Here is an 18,332-nt window from a genome sequence, read left to right as displayed (position 1 = left end):
TTGTTTTTTCAATATTTTTTATTAATAAATGATGATAACTATCGTTTTCCACCAACGCGAGGAGCAGCCTTTTGTTGTACAGATTTGGTTTGCACTTTCTTGGGTTGTTTCTACATAAATAAAATGAAAAAAAAAAAAATGAATAAAAATAAAAATTATTATTTATAATAAATGTGTTACCTTCGTTTTTGTTGGAGGTGGTGGAGGAGGCTTCTTAGCTGCCCTAGCAGCCTTCTTTTGGTCCTTAGCCGCCCTTAAAAGTTAAATGTAAAATAAATATCTAGATCTGTTATTAGACTTTAATTTTTAGTATAACTTATACACTATATTAGTAATTTAGATATCTATAAGTAATCATACTTTCTGCATAATTTAATATGTTTAAATGATACATTACATTAAATAATTAATTACAACTAACAATTAATTGTTAAATATTCATAATCTTAAATATTAGGTGTTCATCTGGACAGATATTTTTATTGTATTACATGAGTAGAAGATACTTTTATAAAATATGCCTTTGTCAATGTGTAAATGTTTAAAGTGATTATTACTACCAATTTAAAATTTTTAATCTTAAACTAAACTTATAATAGTTTTTACATAAAAGAAGCTCATAAAGTTAATTAAAATGTTATCATTATACTAAAATTAACATTAAGAATTAAGAAGTTTTATATCCAACAAAGTTAAAGCAATTTAAAAATCTGTATAATTAATAGGTTTGAATTTATGATATCAGAGTAAATTAACTTAAAAATAGAAGTTACTACTCCTGTATTAATTAGTTTAAAAATGTAATTCCCTATATCAAACAGATGAGACGGAGATGATAAAATGACTTTAAATTTGTATATAAATCTTTATAACAATTTTATAAAGAATAACTAAATGTAATTTACCTAATTGTTTATCTTGACAGGTACTTTCAATATATTATTTAAAATTGATACAAGAGTGTTAAAAAGGTATTATTTAATATACTTTTATTCTAACTTATGTAAATCAAAACACGAAGATTAAGGGAAAAAGAAAATTAAGTCTATAGGTAAATACAATAATTATTTATATTTAAAATTATTATAATATATAATAATTTAAACTATAGCATTTATGAATGGCATGATGAAAATTTTAAACAGTATTGTAAAAAAAAAAAATATCTGATAGGAGGTATCACTAATCAGCAAATTTGCCATACTAAAATATGAGACAAATTTTAAGTATTTATATTCCAATAACTATTATCGATTGCCAAGGCACTATCCTATCTAAATTAGGTATTTCACTTAAATGTATAATGATTAGTCATGGACATATATAATAAATTGACTAAATTACAATAGTAATTTTAATTATGGATATGATACACTTAATAAAATTAATTATGTTTATGTCTATCTCGACAGGTACTTTCATTATATCATTTTAGTTGATATATGAGTGTTTAAAAGATATATTATTTAATATACCCTCGCCAGTACGTTCAAATTTATATAAAATCTAAACACGATAAACAAGGGAAAAAAAAGAAACAAATCTATATATTATATTTTAGTATTTGTAATTAATTGACTATGATACTAAAACTCAAACAAAAATTTGATTAAAATCAAGAATTTTATGATAAACTTAATTAAACTGAGTATGTCTATCTCGACAGGTACTTTCATTATATCATTTTAGTTGATATATGAGTGTTTAAAAGATATATTATTTAATATACCCTCGCCAGTACGTTCAAATTTATGTAAAATCTAAACACGATAAACAAGGGAAAAAGAAAATCATAGCATTTATAATAAATTGACTATCATAATAAAACTTTAATTCAAATAGAAAATTAATTAAGATCAAGAATTGTATGATGAACTTAATTAAACTGAGTATGTTTATCTCGACAGGTACTTTCATTAAATCATTTTTATTGATATATGAGTGTTTAAAAGATAAATTATTTAATATACCCTTGCCAGTACGTTCAAATTTATGTAAAATCTAAACACGATAAACAAGGGCTTAAAATAAAATTAACTTTAAAAGCCAATTTGAAAATTTCAATGTTAAAAATATTAAGGTCTAATCTTCCAATTTAAAATTATAATATAATTTTAGCGATATTTATATTTGATAAATAATGAATTATAAATTTAAATAATTAGTAAGAATTAATTTTTTTTTTTAATCACATTTTTCAAAAAATTAATATTGTTTATAGTCTATTAAGATTTAGGATTCTTATAAAAGAATACATACACTCTTCATAGATAATTTCTCATAAAGTTAAAATTCAAGACAGAGAACACTTAAAAATATAATAATAATGATCGTAACTATTTAAACATATTAAAATGTTAACCCCTCATAGATGGTTTCTCATCATATTCAAATTCAAGATAGCAAATACTCGAATTAAAAAAAATAATCATAAGGATCTAAATATTTAAACTTACTAAAATATTAACCCTTCATAGATATGCTTTCTCATCATATTAGAATTCAAGATAGCAAATACTCGAATTAAAAAAAATAATCATAAGGAGCTAAATATTTAAACACACTTAAACAACACATACTAGAATATTAATCCTTCATAAATGGTTTTTTCATCATGTTTAAATTCAAGATAGCAAATACTCGAATTAAAAAAATAATCACAAGGATCTAAATATTTAAACACATTTAAACAACATATACTAAAATATTAACCCTTCATAGATGGTTTTTCATCATGTTCAAATTCAAGATAGCAAATACTCGAATTAAAAAAATAATCATAAGGATAGTAGTTTTTTTTTTTTTTTTTTATGAAATTAAACAAAAATAAACCGTTTTCTCATTGGAATTAACATTTTGAGTTATCTTATGAAAAACCAACTTTATTAAATTGAATATTTTTCACTTAGTAATACTAATTTTGATAATGGTATTATAACAAATATTACCAATATTTATATTATATTTAAACATTTCATGCTATTAAATTGAAATTTTAACACAATCATGAATACTAGATTAAGAGATTATATTATATAATACATATTTATATGTTTTTCTCAGTATTCAATTTGTTATCAGAATAATCAATAGTAGCAAATACTTTAATATACATCACAGAAAGTTATATTTAACTAATAGCACAAATTCTTCATAAAATATATCTATTTATTCTAATGTATCCTATTTATACAAGTTTAATCTCTCATAAATGGTTTCTCATCATGTTTTATATTCAAGATAGCAAATACTCGAATTAAAAAATAATAATCACAGAGATATAACACAGTGAAAAAAATAATATTAATTTTAAAATTGTAGCATATATTTAAAAAAACATTTAACAGAAATATTCTTATTAAACGCTAGACTATAATATGTGTAAATTTTTCCACATATAATTGAATGTAAATATATTAGAGTTAAGAAAAAATAATCGTGGGAGATAAGTTAAGCTTAAAAAATGTAATATTATTTATTTTAATTTAATAATTTCCTCAGTCATGATTTCTAATCATTATTATTCAATAGTAGCAAATACTTATTAAAGCTAATCACTGGATAAATATTCAAATTAAACTTAACAATAAATTATTAATTTAAAATAATTTCCTCAGTAATAATTTCTAATCATTACCACTGTTCAATAGTAGCAAATACTTATTAAGATAATCATTGGACATAAATAGATAGATATGTAAATATTAATAGCTATTAATTCCTTTAAATGTTATTATACATCTCGACAGGTACTTTCATAATATCATTTTAAATCGATATATGAGTGTTTAAAAGATGTTATTTAATATACCCTTGTCAGTACGTTTAGATTTAATATAAGATCAAAACACGATAAACAAGGGATATTTTTATGATATTAATTCAATTTTAACTTAATAAGATTTTTAAAAATATTATCTCACTTGATGGCAATATCTCGCTGGGCTTTCCTCATCTCAGGTTTCATATTCCTCTTAGCCAAAATATCGGTGAGGGATGCACCGACAATAGCACGTTGGAATTTTTGTGTTCTCCTGGTCTTCTTTTTGGTCGTTTCTTCTTCTTGACCCTTACGGTGCTTGCGTCTAAACAATAACAAAACAATAATATACATATATACATACAATAAAAGGATAACGTTCAAATATTGTTTTACCTGTATAATATCGTCCATGTCACTTTACGGGGGTTCCTCTTCATTAAGTGAGCACGCTCGCATTTCGAATTGAGGAAAGTGAATGTCTACATTGATAATAAAAGAAAAGATAATTTATATAAAACACACGACAATCTTTGAAAGAGTGAAACGTTGGCATGCGTAACCGAAACGGTAAGCACAGAAATTTGCAAAACAAAAACATACCTTTCCGTCGGCTTTAATCATGGTTTTGCCATGTCCTGGGTAGATTTTGTACCCACTGTAGGCGCAAAGTCCGATCCTTTAAGTAAAAAATAAAAAAATAATATATTAACTATCAGAGTTGTATAGTTTGGCGGTATATTCGAAAGCGATATTTCGACGTCCATGTTCGTCAGATGAGTTAAAAGTAAGATAATTATATAGCACCGAGTAACACCAAAAGCATTTGTCTAAGTAAAAAGTTTTCAAATCGTTATGCAAGCTAGATTAATGTGGATAAAACTTACTTCATTTTGACGAATTTATGAAAACTCCAACTATGGGTTATAAGAAAATGATTTTATCAACCCAACATACAAGTGTTGTAGCTTAGAAATCGGTACTGCAAACAGTGCAAACTGCAATATGGTCGGCTGAAGTTGGTTACGCAATGCAGTGTTGCCAACGCTAATAAATTTTGATATAGGACCAGACCTAAAATTATTTATTCGGTGTGAAACTGCATCTATTAGATGAAAATTTAAAATTAATATTTTTCAATATTCATAATTATTAATTTTGTTGTGAGTACAGTAGACATACTCCTGAACATTAAAGTGAAAATTTAAACATAGTAAGAAAAAAACACTCATAAATCATCATGTTTTGATTCTTATCTTTCAAATAACCAATATTTTTAATGTTTTTCTTAATCTGATAACATAAATAATAATTGATATTTGATATGCACCTATGTCTTTTACTCTTCTCAATGGCAATTGGCATTTGGCAAATAACGAGTAACACTAATGTGAATAATGTTGTAGGTAACGAGAAGTACCACGCCACTATGAAATTTAAACAATAAATATCTTAGACTTCAATTCTTAAAATGTATTATTTAGTTATGAAGATAAAGAATAATATAACGTCGTACACAGCATATTTATTATTATTTTAAATTATTTTATTAGGTGGAACATTATATACATAATTATTAATTCCTAAAAAATAAAAATGTTTTTTCATTTGGAAAATGATTGGTGTCAATCATCTGATTACATTTTCATGCCCTTAACCTCGTGTTTTTTAGTTTTGTAGGCGATAGCCGTGTTTCATACTATCATAATATCATGTATAATAAAAATAATACAAAATATAAAGATAAAGAAATTCCCAGTGTAGGGAAGTTAAAAAAAAAAATATACTCTTATAATTGATACTTGATATTTTAATTTTAAAAGTATGTTTTGCCAAAACACTTAAATAGGAGTTTTTAGTTTTGTTAAAAGTTATTATATTTATATAGATTTTAATGTTTGTGATATATTATATAATGTGTTTTTAAATATTCTTAGAACATTTTACATACCTGGTTTAGCTTCAGAAGTCAAATAATAGATACATCTATTTCTTATGGTACATCTTTCTAATCACAAAATTAAATAAGTAGTTAAGGTAATCAATTGGTGTAGAAATACTAGAAATCATTAAGTACTATCATAAAGATTAATTAAGTAATGTATCTTACCAACAATTCAAATATTGTATTATATTCTTTAATATTCAGTAGAATATAATGAATATTATAAAAAAAAAAAAATGTGTGCAAAATATTTTTATCTTTGAATTCTACGAATTTTAAAGATTATCCCTATTCAAATGCATAAAAAAAATATTATGTAAATCATAAAATCATGCCTTCTATATAATTTTAAGTTATACCATTTACAATTTTAAAATAGGTAGGCATAACATTTTTACGGTAATAAATTATTTTACTAAATCTAAATTACATAACTACATTTAAAATTTAATGGTTGTAGTTACGAAACAAATATTCAGATATTGAAGAATTATGGGAAATAGTGTTGATGTTTGGTAATAGTTGTAAGCTTATAACAATATTTTATTTGAAAATGGCTATTATATCAAAAAATTTATTTTTTAATTGTTTATAAATGATTTTAAAATTAATTAGATTAATGATATTGATAAATTACTACTGTTTATTATTTAAAAAATAGAATTTCCTCATAATAATTTTATTATTTTTATGTCATATTTATTTAATTTGTAATTCATGGATCAAATCTCCCATTGATGTGTTACTATAAAGAGGATTAAATTTGAATATTAATATTACAAATTATTAATATTTTGAAGTCTTTTGTTCAAATTCCAAGATACACTGAATAATAATAAATATAAAATAAAAATATTTATTGTAAAGTAAGTTTTAATTTGACCAATAAAAATAATGAAACAATAATGGAAATGAGTTAGGTATAATATTATAGAATTTACACAGGTCAACTAAGTGATGGATTACTGCAAGTATCACTTCCTGATTCATCATTTTCAGTATCACTGTTTTCTAAATCATTTTTGTTATCACCTTCATTTTCAGATGTTGTTTTCTGATCATCTTTAGCCCATTCGATTCTTGGTACTGCACACTTGGGACATAATTCCAAAGTGCTTGAGCACTGATGGCACATTGTATGGTATGCTTCTTTAACAGTCTTATTATGACATTTGTTGCAGTTCTTGGGTGCTTTAAGCATCTTATATTTTTTGTACTTGATTTTCCATTCCAATATGTCTTTACACCGAGGACAAACGCTATGAATTTGTATAGAATTCAAACGTTTGGTACGTATGTTAGTGTCATGGAGATTATTTTTAAACGCAAATCGGTTTTGATGTTTTTGTGGTCGAACGCGTGTTGCATTTCCTTTCTGGCTACTCATGGCATCAACTAAAATTAAATGGTAAAAAAAAAAAATTAAGTACAATAAAGAGAAAGTACGTTGCAAATAAAAACTAGATTACCTTAGATTCAAATTTTAATGGTACAATTAATCATAATTTTAGTTATTTCTGATTAATAACTCCTTATTTTTATACGAATCGGTCTACTCTTAAATAATAAATAGTAAATACTAAATACTGTAGAAAGACAAGAAAGCACGCCGCTGACATTAGATAAACTGATATAAAAATTATTGATAAGCGATTCATTCGAAATACGGTTAAAGATAAGATTTATCTATAATCGTGATTTAAAACAAAAAGTCAGATATAAAGCGCTCACGGTGTTGTTCTTTTTAACTATTATTAAGAAGATATAGGTCATATACTCATATAGGACATAGCCACATAGACTTAGGTACTGTCGTTCGTTAATGACGTTAATTAAATTAATTTGCTACATCTACATTTTGTAACATTGGAATAGCCTCAGGTCTTAAATCTTAATATATTGACAATTATTTAGTTGTCTCCTTATTTTTTCTTAATATTTATTTTGAAAATATTCAATCTGTAGAAGTATTTTACAATAAGTCAATAAGCAAATTAAGCATAATATGTGATTACGATGTAGGTATATATTTTGTACATAAACGATTTTATTTTAATAAATTACCTAATGGTTAACAGTAATACCATTAATTATAAATATTTATAATCAATGGTAATACTTATGACGTGAATGATTTTATTTTTTTGTGTTACAAATTTTTTTTTATTTTTTTACACGGTTAGTAGATCTTTATTAAGGGCCTGTTCAGACTTAGGTGGCCTTAGGGCATAACAAATTTTTAAATCGGGAGACTTTTTTTTTCAGACATGAAGAAACATTTATTTTTTATTGTTACAAACTCGCAATGATAGGACTATTTTTTAATTATGACCAATAATTAAAACCATTTGAAAAACAATAAAAATATATTTAAAACTAAAATAAAATCACATACATAATATGGTTAAATATTGTTAATAAAAATAAAGTGTTTATAAATCCGTTCTGTTCTCATATGGTTTCAATACTTTAAAAGACTCAATGACATCATCAAAGTTTATACTTCTTACCAATTCTTGTTCGATACTGATGGTTAATGAACCATCCAGACGATATAAAACAAATAATCAAAATCTATAAATAGATAGATACTGAGTACAGATCGCACGACTTTTTTTTTTCATCTGAGCATGATTTTGTTAGAGTCACAATCCATCGGGAGGGAAGGCAGTGGCCACACAGCCCCTCCCGTAAACACGCCTATGATTTTCATACCAGTTTGTTTTTAGCCTTCTGGGTGGGATTCCAGGGATGTTGACAGAGTCAAGAGCGAGGATCAAAGGGTTTCAATGGTTTGATAGTTGGGAGTGAAATAGCTTGTAAAACAACTTTGCTACTTCTAAGACTGTTTGAATGTTAGTCGGAATAGAGCATGTGGTTCGATATGCAGAAAGACGGATTTGTATCATACGTAATGTTATTGATTGCAAAGTTTGTATTTCATTTATATTTATTTTCTTAGCAACACCTCATAATAGTACTCTATACTACAGCATTTAGTAGGGTTTTGTATAAGAGGAGTAAAAGGTAGAAGCATAATATAGAGACTCACGTCTGGTGTTTATTATATCTGTTTTTGTATAATATGCTCTGCCCAGGTTAATCTTTTGTTTAATTTCAACTCATAAGTATTATACATTTGAGGTTGGAGGGATAATTTAATTGTTCAGAATTACTGAGAGATCAGAGAATTCAGAGAATTTGGCATAAGACTAAAAGTAATATGTGAAGACTTTCGTTGTTGATAATTATCTTTTTTGAAATTTTTACTGAATATTTATAAATTATATTAACATTTTCAATTTATGATCAAATTTTTAAAATATTTAGACTACTTTTGAGCTATTAATAAGCATGAGAGATATTTTCTATGATTGTTGACTAAAAACTATTTACTTATTAGACTATGTCTTTATACATTTTTTATTACTTAAATACTATTTTACTTCAAAAATCTTTAATTACAATTTTTTTTTTGTTAGAATATTGATTAAAATCATAAAAATTGCAAATGTAGACAATATATTATGTAGTTAGAAATTCATAACAGTTTTTGTTTTTATACTTTGATTTAAAAATTTACTATAAGACTCTTTATTAATTTTTCAACCAATACGTATAAATAAAAAATAATTCTACTAAAAAGATAAATAAATTTTTTATGAGTATTTGAAGTTCAAATTTTTATGACATTAGATGTTCATCCATAAATAAAATATTCTTCCAAAAATTGTTGATATTTTGTTGTATTTCTAAAATTCTAAAATAAATAACAGAAGATACATTTTTTCAAATGTTTACAAGTACTCGTACTATTATGTTTACTGTACAATATTTAAAAACTTTTTTAACTGTTTTTATTTTTTAAGTTATTCATTGAAAAATTTTCAATTTTTTTTTTTATAAATATCGATACAAAATTGTTGGCTCAAAAATCTTAAAAATTGAAAAGGTACAAGACTCCACCGAAGTGATCCTCATATTTACATTGGTAAGCATATATTCGTTTTATTTGTAATTTAAGTTAGAATTTTAACGAAATTCTTCAAAATGCAATTTGTTTTTTGTTGTATTACAAGTATCAGATACTTATTAGGATATAAATTACAGTAACCGTACAAATAATGAATTTTCAATAAATATTTTCATTAAATTTTGTTAGTATATTTGTTAGTATCAAAATAATTTTTTTTTTTTTGAGTTATTTATAGAGATTAAGGATGTCAACTTTTATACTCTTTTCCTTGACAAAGTTGACAAACATTTTATTTTTAGGCAATATTTTTCAAGATGTATACATTATAGTTTTTAAAAAGTTGTTATTATAGTACCTAACATAATAAATGAAACCATTATTTTATTTATTAAAAAATATTAGTTCATACTTACTAATGTAATTGCATGTTAATATTTTCAAAATCACACATTAATTTCTAGAAATGTGATTTAGAATTTCAAACAGGTAACCACAAATGTCGTTTTTTTTTGCTTCTATGAGGTATGGGCCCAAGTTTTTGACAAAGCTGTACTTAAACCTATATGACATTCCGAAGTTGTTAAATATTTAGTTCAATAACACACATAGAATTTTTCACAATGAGAGTAGTGATAATAATAATAATTTTTTTTTAAATTACAAACTGATAGTATAGATATGAAAATTTTGTAAAAATACATTGTTATAGAAGAATAACATTTAAGAGGGAAGGTTATGATCCCTTAATCCTTCTACATACTGTGCACACCTGCATTGCCTCTTCATCCCACTATCACTCAATAAACAACTTCCCTGTGTAGCAGGTTTTGACATAAGCAGAGTTCTGAATTAATTTAATCAAACTTTCCAATAGTTAATGGTTAAAATTAATTGATTTTATAAAATACATTTTTTTTCTGCCATAATCAATATCAAGTACCTAATTATTTAATAAGATTTTTTTTTAAACTTTGACGTATCGTCTAGATGTCAGATATTTTGTATAATTTTTATGTATAATATGTAATACTGAACAAAAAATGACACGACAAATAATAATAAACTATTTAAAAACAAAAATTTATTTTTTAATTTTTGGTATTTTTATTTGACAAATGTAATATTTTGCTTCTTCAAATTGCGTTATCTATGTACACAAATATTTTGTAATTTTAACACAAAGAAAAGAAAATGTTATATATTTGTCATAACTTTTAGCAAATTAAAAAGAAAAAAAAAAATACATCTGTAGAAAATTATTATAATATATATTATTCTAAATACCCAACTAGAATAGTAGAATACTAACAACATCATCATTATCTATATTAGTTCACTTTAATCATATACAACTAGTTAAATTATTTTGATTCTAGCCAGTTCTGTTTAAATTTTATTTAGCAAAACCAATTATTTTATTAAGTCAATCATGTCCATTCATATTATATATTATGGTAACACAAGGAAAAAAAAGTATCTCAAACAACAACAAATTGACTAAAAAAATTTGTCACAAAAATTGAATATCCAAAATTCCAAAAACTAAGAAATATAATGGACTTACATGTCGGCTAACAATTGTCTGTCATGTCAAGTACACTATCAAAAATCTAAATAAGCACTGCGGCCATATTATAGGTACATGTTGAATAATAGCGCTGCTGTGTAAAGCGGCTTTAAAAGCGTTATTTCTGAACAAATAATTGTGTTTTGAAAAAATGTTAATTTTAAAAAAGAAAAAGAAATGTAGGCCGAAGTACTTACTATAAAATTATTTTGTTTGGATTTTTTAATTTAACAAGAATGAATGCCCAAGATTAGTAATAAATGCAAGTTTAGAAATATAGTATTTAATTTAAATTATGTATACATAATATGATGATTTCTTTCTTGACGTGTTCGTGTGGTTTTTTTGTCTCATATAAGTCCCTCAACAACCCTCCTCCCCAATACATGTCTTAATCGGTTATAGTACAAAATGTATAGGAATCAATTGCACGAGAAGAAGCGCCTAATAACGGTCAATCTTTGACGTTTTGCTGCACCAAGTGCACGCCAAAGTTGTTTTTACCGTTCAATTGATGATTCGTCCCGCTGCGTTTGCCTCGGGTCATGTTGCCGAAACACACGGACGAACTGGTGCTGACGCCAGAGTCTGAAGACTTTTCACTGGAAGTACAAGAGTTTGGTTTGGCGGCGGCGGAAGTGGTGGTGGTGTCACTAGATTTCGGTGCCTTCTTACCGTACTCAGGCGACGACAGAGCCGCATCGTTACCGTTGCTAGCCGAGAAACGCGGTTTTGGCGTAGGCTTCGACTTGGCAACGTCGGATCCGGGGATGATTGCTCGTTGACTGTGGGCAGTTTCCTGAGAGTCATCGCAGCCTGGATCCGTTTTGTTCTCCTCGGTGCTGCTAGAATCGTCTTCGGGTGCTGTTGACCAAACAAAAACAGTAATAATACTAATACTACTACTAATAATAATTAGAATAACAATATCAATGCTAACAGTATACAACAACGTTGATGATAAACGTAAACTAAATCTATATAGGTACTCACACTGATAGTCATGCATGACTTGGACAGCTGCCAATATTTTCGCTCTTTGTTCCGGGGCCATTATACCCATATAGTCTAAGTCTGTTTCACGTATTTCACAGAACGACTGCAAGTCTCCAAAACCATTCATTGCGAACACGGACATTTGTTCCTGCGAGGGCCAAATAACATGCATAAAATATATTATAAAGGTATAATTTAATGTCAATGTGTATATAAATTATAAATACATAGATTGATAGAAATAAAATAAAAATCACTGTACTCACCTCCATGCCGATAGTCCGCAGGAGCTGAAGTAACGACTTGGGCCTATGTTTCACGTTCTGTTTGCTTTTCTCGAGCCCGTTGCTTTCATTCACTAATGGTTGAACTTTTTCGAATTTGAACGTGCCTATCTTATCACAGCCTTTAACCATCCCCTTCCAGATGCCGCTGGCGTTCATGGTAGTAACCAGTATTACGTCACCTCTCTAAACGAAAAATACAATAAAACCATGTCAGTCGTAATAAAAGGTGCGAAGTTTTCATAGGTCATTCGTACGTTGAATTTCAAAGCGTCTTTGTCATAAGGGTTTGGGCTGCTGTTGGCTACGGCTCGCGCCAATGCCAACACTTGTACTTTCTGCGTTCCATCGCAAGAAGTCGGGGATTCCTCAGAGCTTTGAGACGCTGCTCCCATCAATGCTTGGGCACCTAAAAAAAATATCCATATACATTATATGTGCCCTGCAGTTTTGGACAAGTAAGTTCACCTTAACATGTAACTGAGGCGAGTAGTCGGTAAAAATAAGAAATGGGCGAGGGAGGGGTAAAATATAATGTTAATTTTATTTATAGTGATGACATTTTGGTACTTTTTTCGTTAATTTAAGGAGTGTTCTTTATCGATATACAGATTTATTTATTTTTTATAATTTTTTTTAATGATATATTATCCAGCACATGCTATAAGTTCAAATTTTGACTAAGACGCGCGTAAATATTTTTAAAACAAAGTAAAATAAAAAAGCGGTTTTTATTAAAAAAATAGAAAAGAATTTTGTATCTTTAAATGTCACTTTTTAAATGGTGTAAAAATCAGTTATTCCAAAAATCATCTAAAAAAAATTCAAAATTTAAGTATAAAATAAGGAGGGTGAGCAATGCGAATTTTTAGTTATTCATATTGTTTATAATATACATTTGTGTAAGTGTGATAATACAACTTACTAGAAGTACTCGGTAGGCTCTCTGCAGAACTATGATGACGATTAGGTCTCTGGTTTTGTTTCAGTTGTTTCGAGGATGTTTTGGATCTATGGTGGTGTTGTCTTTTACTATGACGCTGAAAAAAACAAAACGTGTTTTTATTACTTAACATAGAAAATTGACGGTAGACAGCGATAAAACTTACAGGTGTTTGTAAAAACGAATCCTCTTGATCGGCATAGTCCGAACTGTGTCCAGGCGACACCGCGGTGTCCATTCCCTTTAAAAAAATGAAAATAATGGACGTTAAACTAACGCCGATAGAAATTTGTATGTAATCAACAAGCACTTACGTTCATTCTGAGCCTGTGGTAAAGTTCCTGATCATAGTCTGAACGATTTGTTTCCACGGATAGCGACGACATCCTAGAACTATATAAGAACGGAAACGTTTAAATATTAGTAAAGTCATTTATTTTTTCATGAATAATTTTTATTTCCGTTAACAATGAAACAAAACGTTTAAAAATAGGTTATGAAATTCGGTCATTTTTATCTAACAAAAAAAATATGTTTAAAAAGTCCCTCAAATTAACCAAATAATATAATTTTACTTATCCACGGAAAATCAATATATATATAAATGAGATTTACTCAACAGTGCACTAAAATTATAACATTTGCCACTAAATTGAGATTTTATTATATAATAGATACATTAGATGACTGTTAAAAAAACCGTATTATTAATATAATATATTATAGTTTTATTGTTTCAAAAGAGATTCTTATGGTGACACAGAACCCTAAAGATATACTGTAAATTTTGTAATTAAATTTAATTTCTGTCAAATATTTTCTACGATAATTATGACGCACATTACGTTAGAATGAACTAAAATGTCAGTCTACTTTTCCGTGCACTGTCAGTTTGACTTTTCTGTACTTACGAAATGTTAAAAAGGTCATAATATATTATAATATATTATTATGTATAAATATAACTGTGGAGAAAATGTTACGCAATTTTAAGTTTAAACTTATTGCTGGTATACGCTAAATGGTGTGGTTTTTTGACAGCACGTTAAATTATATTTTGGATTTGTGGAACGAAGATTAAGCTTAAGTAGTTTGACAACTTGAACTTTACAAAATTAATAATTAAATAATACTAAAATAAACTATGAAATATCGATGATCTTAATGATGCATCAAATTTATAAATAGTGAATCAAACTTATTTACGTTTATAAGATTATAAAATATAAATACAATGTTACAATTATTTATTTAAAGCTTATCGGAATGAAAATAATATTGTACTTAGATGTATAAAATGTAAATTTTATAACATTAAAAAACAATACTAATCTCTTCCATAAATTTAATACGAGTACAAAACAATACAATTCATTAATACATTAAACAACAATATATTTATGTTTAATATACTCACAAACATTTTTTCACGTTTAATATATTGTAATAATTAAAATGCTATTCTAAATATATAAATAATATTTTAATATGCTACTCTACGCGCATATACTTTAATATCTGTCTCTCTTTCCACCAGAAAATACTTCGTATCTCAGCCTATGGAAATGCCTGTTGTTTCGTCGCTGATTGTTAGATAAAATGTCCGACCAAATGAATTATTTCAGAATTAAAACGAGTTTCTTTTATAATTTAAGTTCGCATTCTAAATAAATATAAATTGTTAATTAAATATAATGATTTTTAAGAAAAATATATTATCAAGACTCCTGTATTTAATTTAAAAATAAAAATATTTAAAGCCATAATTTTAATTTTAATGTTCATTGTATTCTTAAACTTTTATATAGAATAATTTATCAAGCAGCTATGTTTTTAATGAATTACATAACGATGAGATTATAGAAATACATGTTTAACCATAAACAAAAATAATTATAGTAAAATATTAACTATATTTTAGTAAATAATATAATAGCTTATATACTATTTTAAATAATTATTATAGGTAAAAAATATCATATATTATGGACAAATAATGTTAAAATTTACCTATGTTTTGGTTGAAAATTAAAGAAGATTGTATTTTATATTTAACCGTTAACCACCAAAACAATTTATTTTTAAATTGGAGTCTGGCACAAATTTTCGTTCTTTGAACTGTCGTAAGTTATTAGAACTTTCATTATTCTTATTTAAAATACGACCAATATTTGTTGGCATACCATTATTCACAATTTTTTTTCACTGAAAGTAATTATTTTTATAATGGAATAAAAGTGTCTTTATCTTCAATCGTTAAAGTTCGTATTAAAAGTTTTTAAAATGAATGCAGTATTATAGATATACAGTATTTTATGAGTCAAGTTTATAATTCATCTTAAATTATTATAATAATTTTAAGATGAACAATGAAATAAAATACTTTTTATAATAAAAATAAAAGTGGTTATCGGTTTGTTAAAAGTATTATCTCGCATTTCACTTTTAAATGAAATACAAAATTTAATATTTTTTACGTAGTTTAATTTTAAAATAAATTTTGTGTTTTAAACATTTTACTAAATTTAAAAGTCTGCACAAGTAGAATAATTAATTTGAATTAATCTACATTTTTCATCATAAAAACTCATCACATTTTGCAAATAGCTAATTTATTGGAAATAAGACATAGTACATTGTATTTTAAACTTGACATTTAATATAATACAGATTTTATTACCATTTAAAGATTATTCAATATATTAATGTACTAATTGTATCCGAATATTAAAAAAAAAGTTGTAACAAAAATTGTGATTTATAAAAACTATTATCCATTAGGTATAAAATATAAAAATAAGCATGGTTATCAGAATTGATTTTTAAAAATGTTGATTCATCATAATTTATTCATATAAAATTCGAAATGACATCACACCCATTAAAACACCTATATATACATTCATAAAACAATGTCTACCCTAAATAACGGGCCTGCACCTGAAACGTGTTAAGTTTATTTTTTGCTTTCATGATTTAAAATGTTAACAAATAAGTGCTAAAAACACCATAGTCCATAAAAACACATTTTATCTAAAGACCGGTGACGTTGGAAAATCTCCGGGGACGGAAAGGGGCTATAATTCTGTTTGAAAAATTACACAGAAAGACTAAATATAGATGACACATTATTCCGACGTATAGAGTTGATGAATATAATTAGAAGTTAGAAAACGGGGTGATTTCTATGTTGAAACGATATACACATATACAAGGCGATTTTTAATTGAACAAACACTATTATTACTTTAAAACCTATTAATGTATTTAAAAATATTTTTGCTGTATAATTTAAAGGAAAAAAAAATATTTTTTATTATTTTTGATTGTTATATTTTTTTTTTGAATAGTAACAAACATATTTATATTAATATTTTGAAGCAGAATATTTTTTTTTATATTTCGGTACATAAAATAGAAATTCAGACGAGTAATTAATGAGTTATAAGTATTTAAAGTTTAGGTTAGAAGGTACGAGGTTCCCCGCAAAATGTTGCTCTACTACTTCGCTTACCTAAATTTTAAATACTTATAAGTTATAAGTTATAAACTATTGGTCCAAATTTCGATGTTTATACATCAAAATTCTCAAAAAATTACCCATTTTCATAATAAGAAATAAAAAATGTATGTTGCCATTCAAACAAGTAAAGAACTTAAAAAAAAAAATTATAACGATAAAAAAATATTGTTTTATTTCGACTAAAATGTAGACATTTTTTTTTTCCAAAACGTTAAAAGTTTTTAAAATAATGGATTTTATTCGATAAAAGAATCATCCACTATACACATATAGGTTTGATATGAAATTAGATTGTAGTCTCGTTGTGCGGTAGGAAAAAATGGGTTTCCTTAATGTTCGGAATTGTCGACATATTGCCGCACACAAGCTGCTGTATTAAGACTAATTATTGTTGATACTTTCTCTAACGCACGTTAATAATATAACATACTCTACAATATCATTTTGGATGCAGCTGTAACTTTTCAAGAGTTTAAGCTATTGATTTAAATTAGAAGACAATATATAAAGTATGTAGTTAAATAATCGAAAGATGAATTGATGACATAGCACCTAGAATAACTGCTGCAGGAAAAGTGCCTATCAATAAATTCGTAAAATTATATTATTTTTGTCGATTATATAAGAATCTATCATTTTAGGAATTCTTTAAAAAGCTTATTTTACCGAAAAGTATTAAGGGTTTTTTGGAAGTATTTTTTTATATGATTTATAACCATCACCAAGCAACATATTTTAACAAAAAAAATTTAAATAATGAACAAATAGATAATTAATTATAAGCTATAATTTGTAAGTAATATAAGCACAGACAAGCGGAGTGGAGTAGTATAGGGATATCCAGTAAAATGTTAGTCCACTATAATCTGCTTATCTAAATATTAACTTCCTACAGAAAAGTCATTAAAGTAGTTTGCCTTAGAATAATAAAAATTAAAAATGCACGTTGTCATCATTGAAAAAAAATAAAAACGATTAAAATCGAAAACAGAATGTTGATTTGTATACTTACATTAAGTAAAAATAAATATTATCACATTAAGTAATTCTACTTTATGAGATATTGTACGTGTTATTAATTTTAAACGCATAATCACTCTGTAGTCTGTACAATAAGAAGATAATTTTATACGTATTTTTTTTTTTTAATTATGAAATGCTTCACGTCATTGTCATAAATACATATTTTATACAATATACGTCTACAAAAATATTAGTCATTTTAAAAAAGTTTAAAAACTACGAGGGTTCGGGCGTGTAATAAATAATAGTTCATGCAGTAATGTATTGTAATATATAGGTATATATGTATAATCTTATTGTACAATATTACATATT

The 18,332-nt window shown here is 25.9% G+C and overlaps 3 protein-coding genes and 1 long non-coding RNA gene across 4 annotated transcripts in view; 1 reads left to right on the top strand and 3 right to left on the bottom strand.

The window, feature by feature from the left end:
- Positions 1-4,758, bottom strand: LOC112591570 (60S ribosomal protein L24). Its single transcript, XM_025335416.1, has 6 exons — positions 4,648-4,758; positions 4,364-4,439; positions 4,157-4,242; positions 3,924-4,085; positions 181-253; positions 1-110 (listed from the first exon to the last, which is right to left on the bottom strand). Exons 1-6 carry the CDS (start codon positions 4,650-4,652, stop codon positions 39-41), a joined length of 474 nt encoding a protein of 157 aa, XP_025191201.1. The 5' UTR covers positions 4,653-4,758; the 3' UTR covers positions 1-38.
- On the top strand, positions 1,381-1,785 carry LOC112591582. The gene is made up of 2 exons (XR_003114515.1): positions 1,381-1,412; positions 1,667-1,785. It is a non-coding gene; the product is annotated as an uncharacterized LOC112591582 (long non-coding RNA).
- A 1,801-nt stretch (positions 4,759-6,559) lies between the features above and the next one.
- Positions 6,560-7,224, bottom strand: LOC112596344 (uncharacterized protein C9orf85 homolog). Its single transcript, XM_025341979.1, has 2 exons — positions 7,175-7,224; positions 6,560-7,100 (listed from the first exon to the last, which is right to left on the bottom strand). Exon 2 carries the CDS (start codon positions 7,090-7,092, stop codon positions 6,652-6,654), a length of 441 nt encoding a protein of 146 aa, XP_025197764.1. The 5' UTR covers positions 7,093-7,100; positions 7,175-7,224; the 3' UTR covers positions 6,560-6,651.
- A 3,922-nt stretch (positions 7,225-11,146) lies between these two features.
- Positions 11,147-18,332, bottom strand: part of LOC112604418 — a 70,549-nt gene continuing 63,363 nt past the window's right edge. Inside the window, exons 9-15 of the mRNA XM_025353458.1 lie at positions 13,786-13,864; positions 13,638-13,712; positions 13,454-13,568; positions 12,786-12,937; positions 12,511-12,714; positions 12,242-12,392; positions 11,147-12,112 (exon numbers count right to left, since the gene is read on the bottom strand). Of these exons, the coding sequence (XP_025209243.1) occupies positions 11,703-12,112; positions 12,242-12,392; positions 12,511-12,714; positions 12,786-12,937; positions 13,454-13,568; positions 13,638-13,712; positions 13,786-13,864 (1,186 nt within the window). The 3' untranslated portion in view covers positions 11,147-11,702. The remainder of the gene's footprint in view (positions 12,113-12,241; positions 12,393-12,510; positions 12,715-12,785; positions 12,938-13,453; positions 13,569-13,637; positions 13,713-13,785; positions 13,865-18,332) is intronic.

The sequence above is a fragment of the Melanaphis sacchari genome, unplaced genomic scaffold (genome assembly GCF_002803265.2).
Source record: "Melanaphis sacchari strain LSU unplaced genomic scaffold, SCAv2.0 Contig0_pilon_pilon, whole genome shotgun sequence".
NCBI classification, from domain to species: domain Eukaryota; kingdom Metazoa; phylum Arthropoda; class Insecta; order Hemiptera; family Aphididae; genus Melanaphis; species Melanaphis sacchari.
This window is presented reverse-complemented; position numbering and strand designations above follow the sequence as displayed.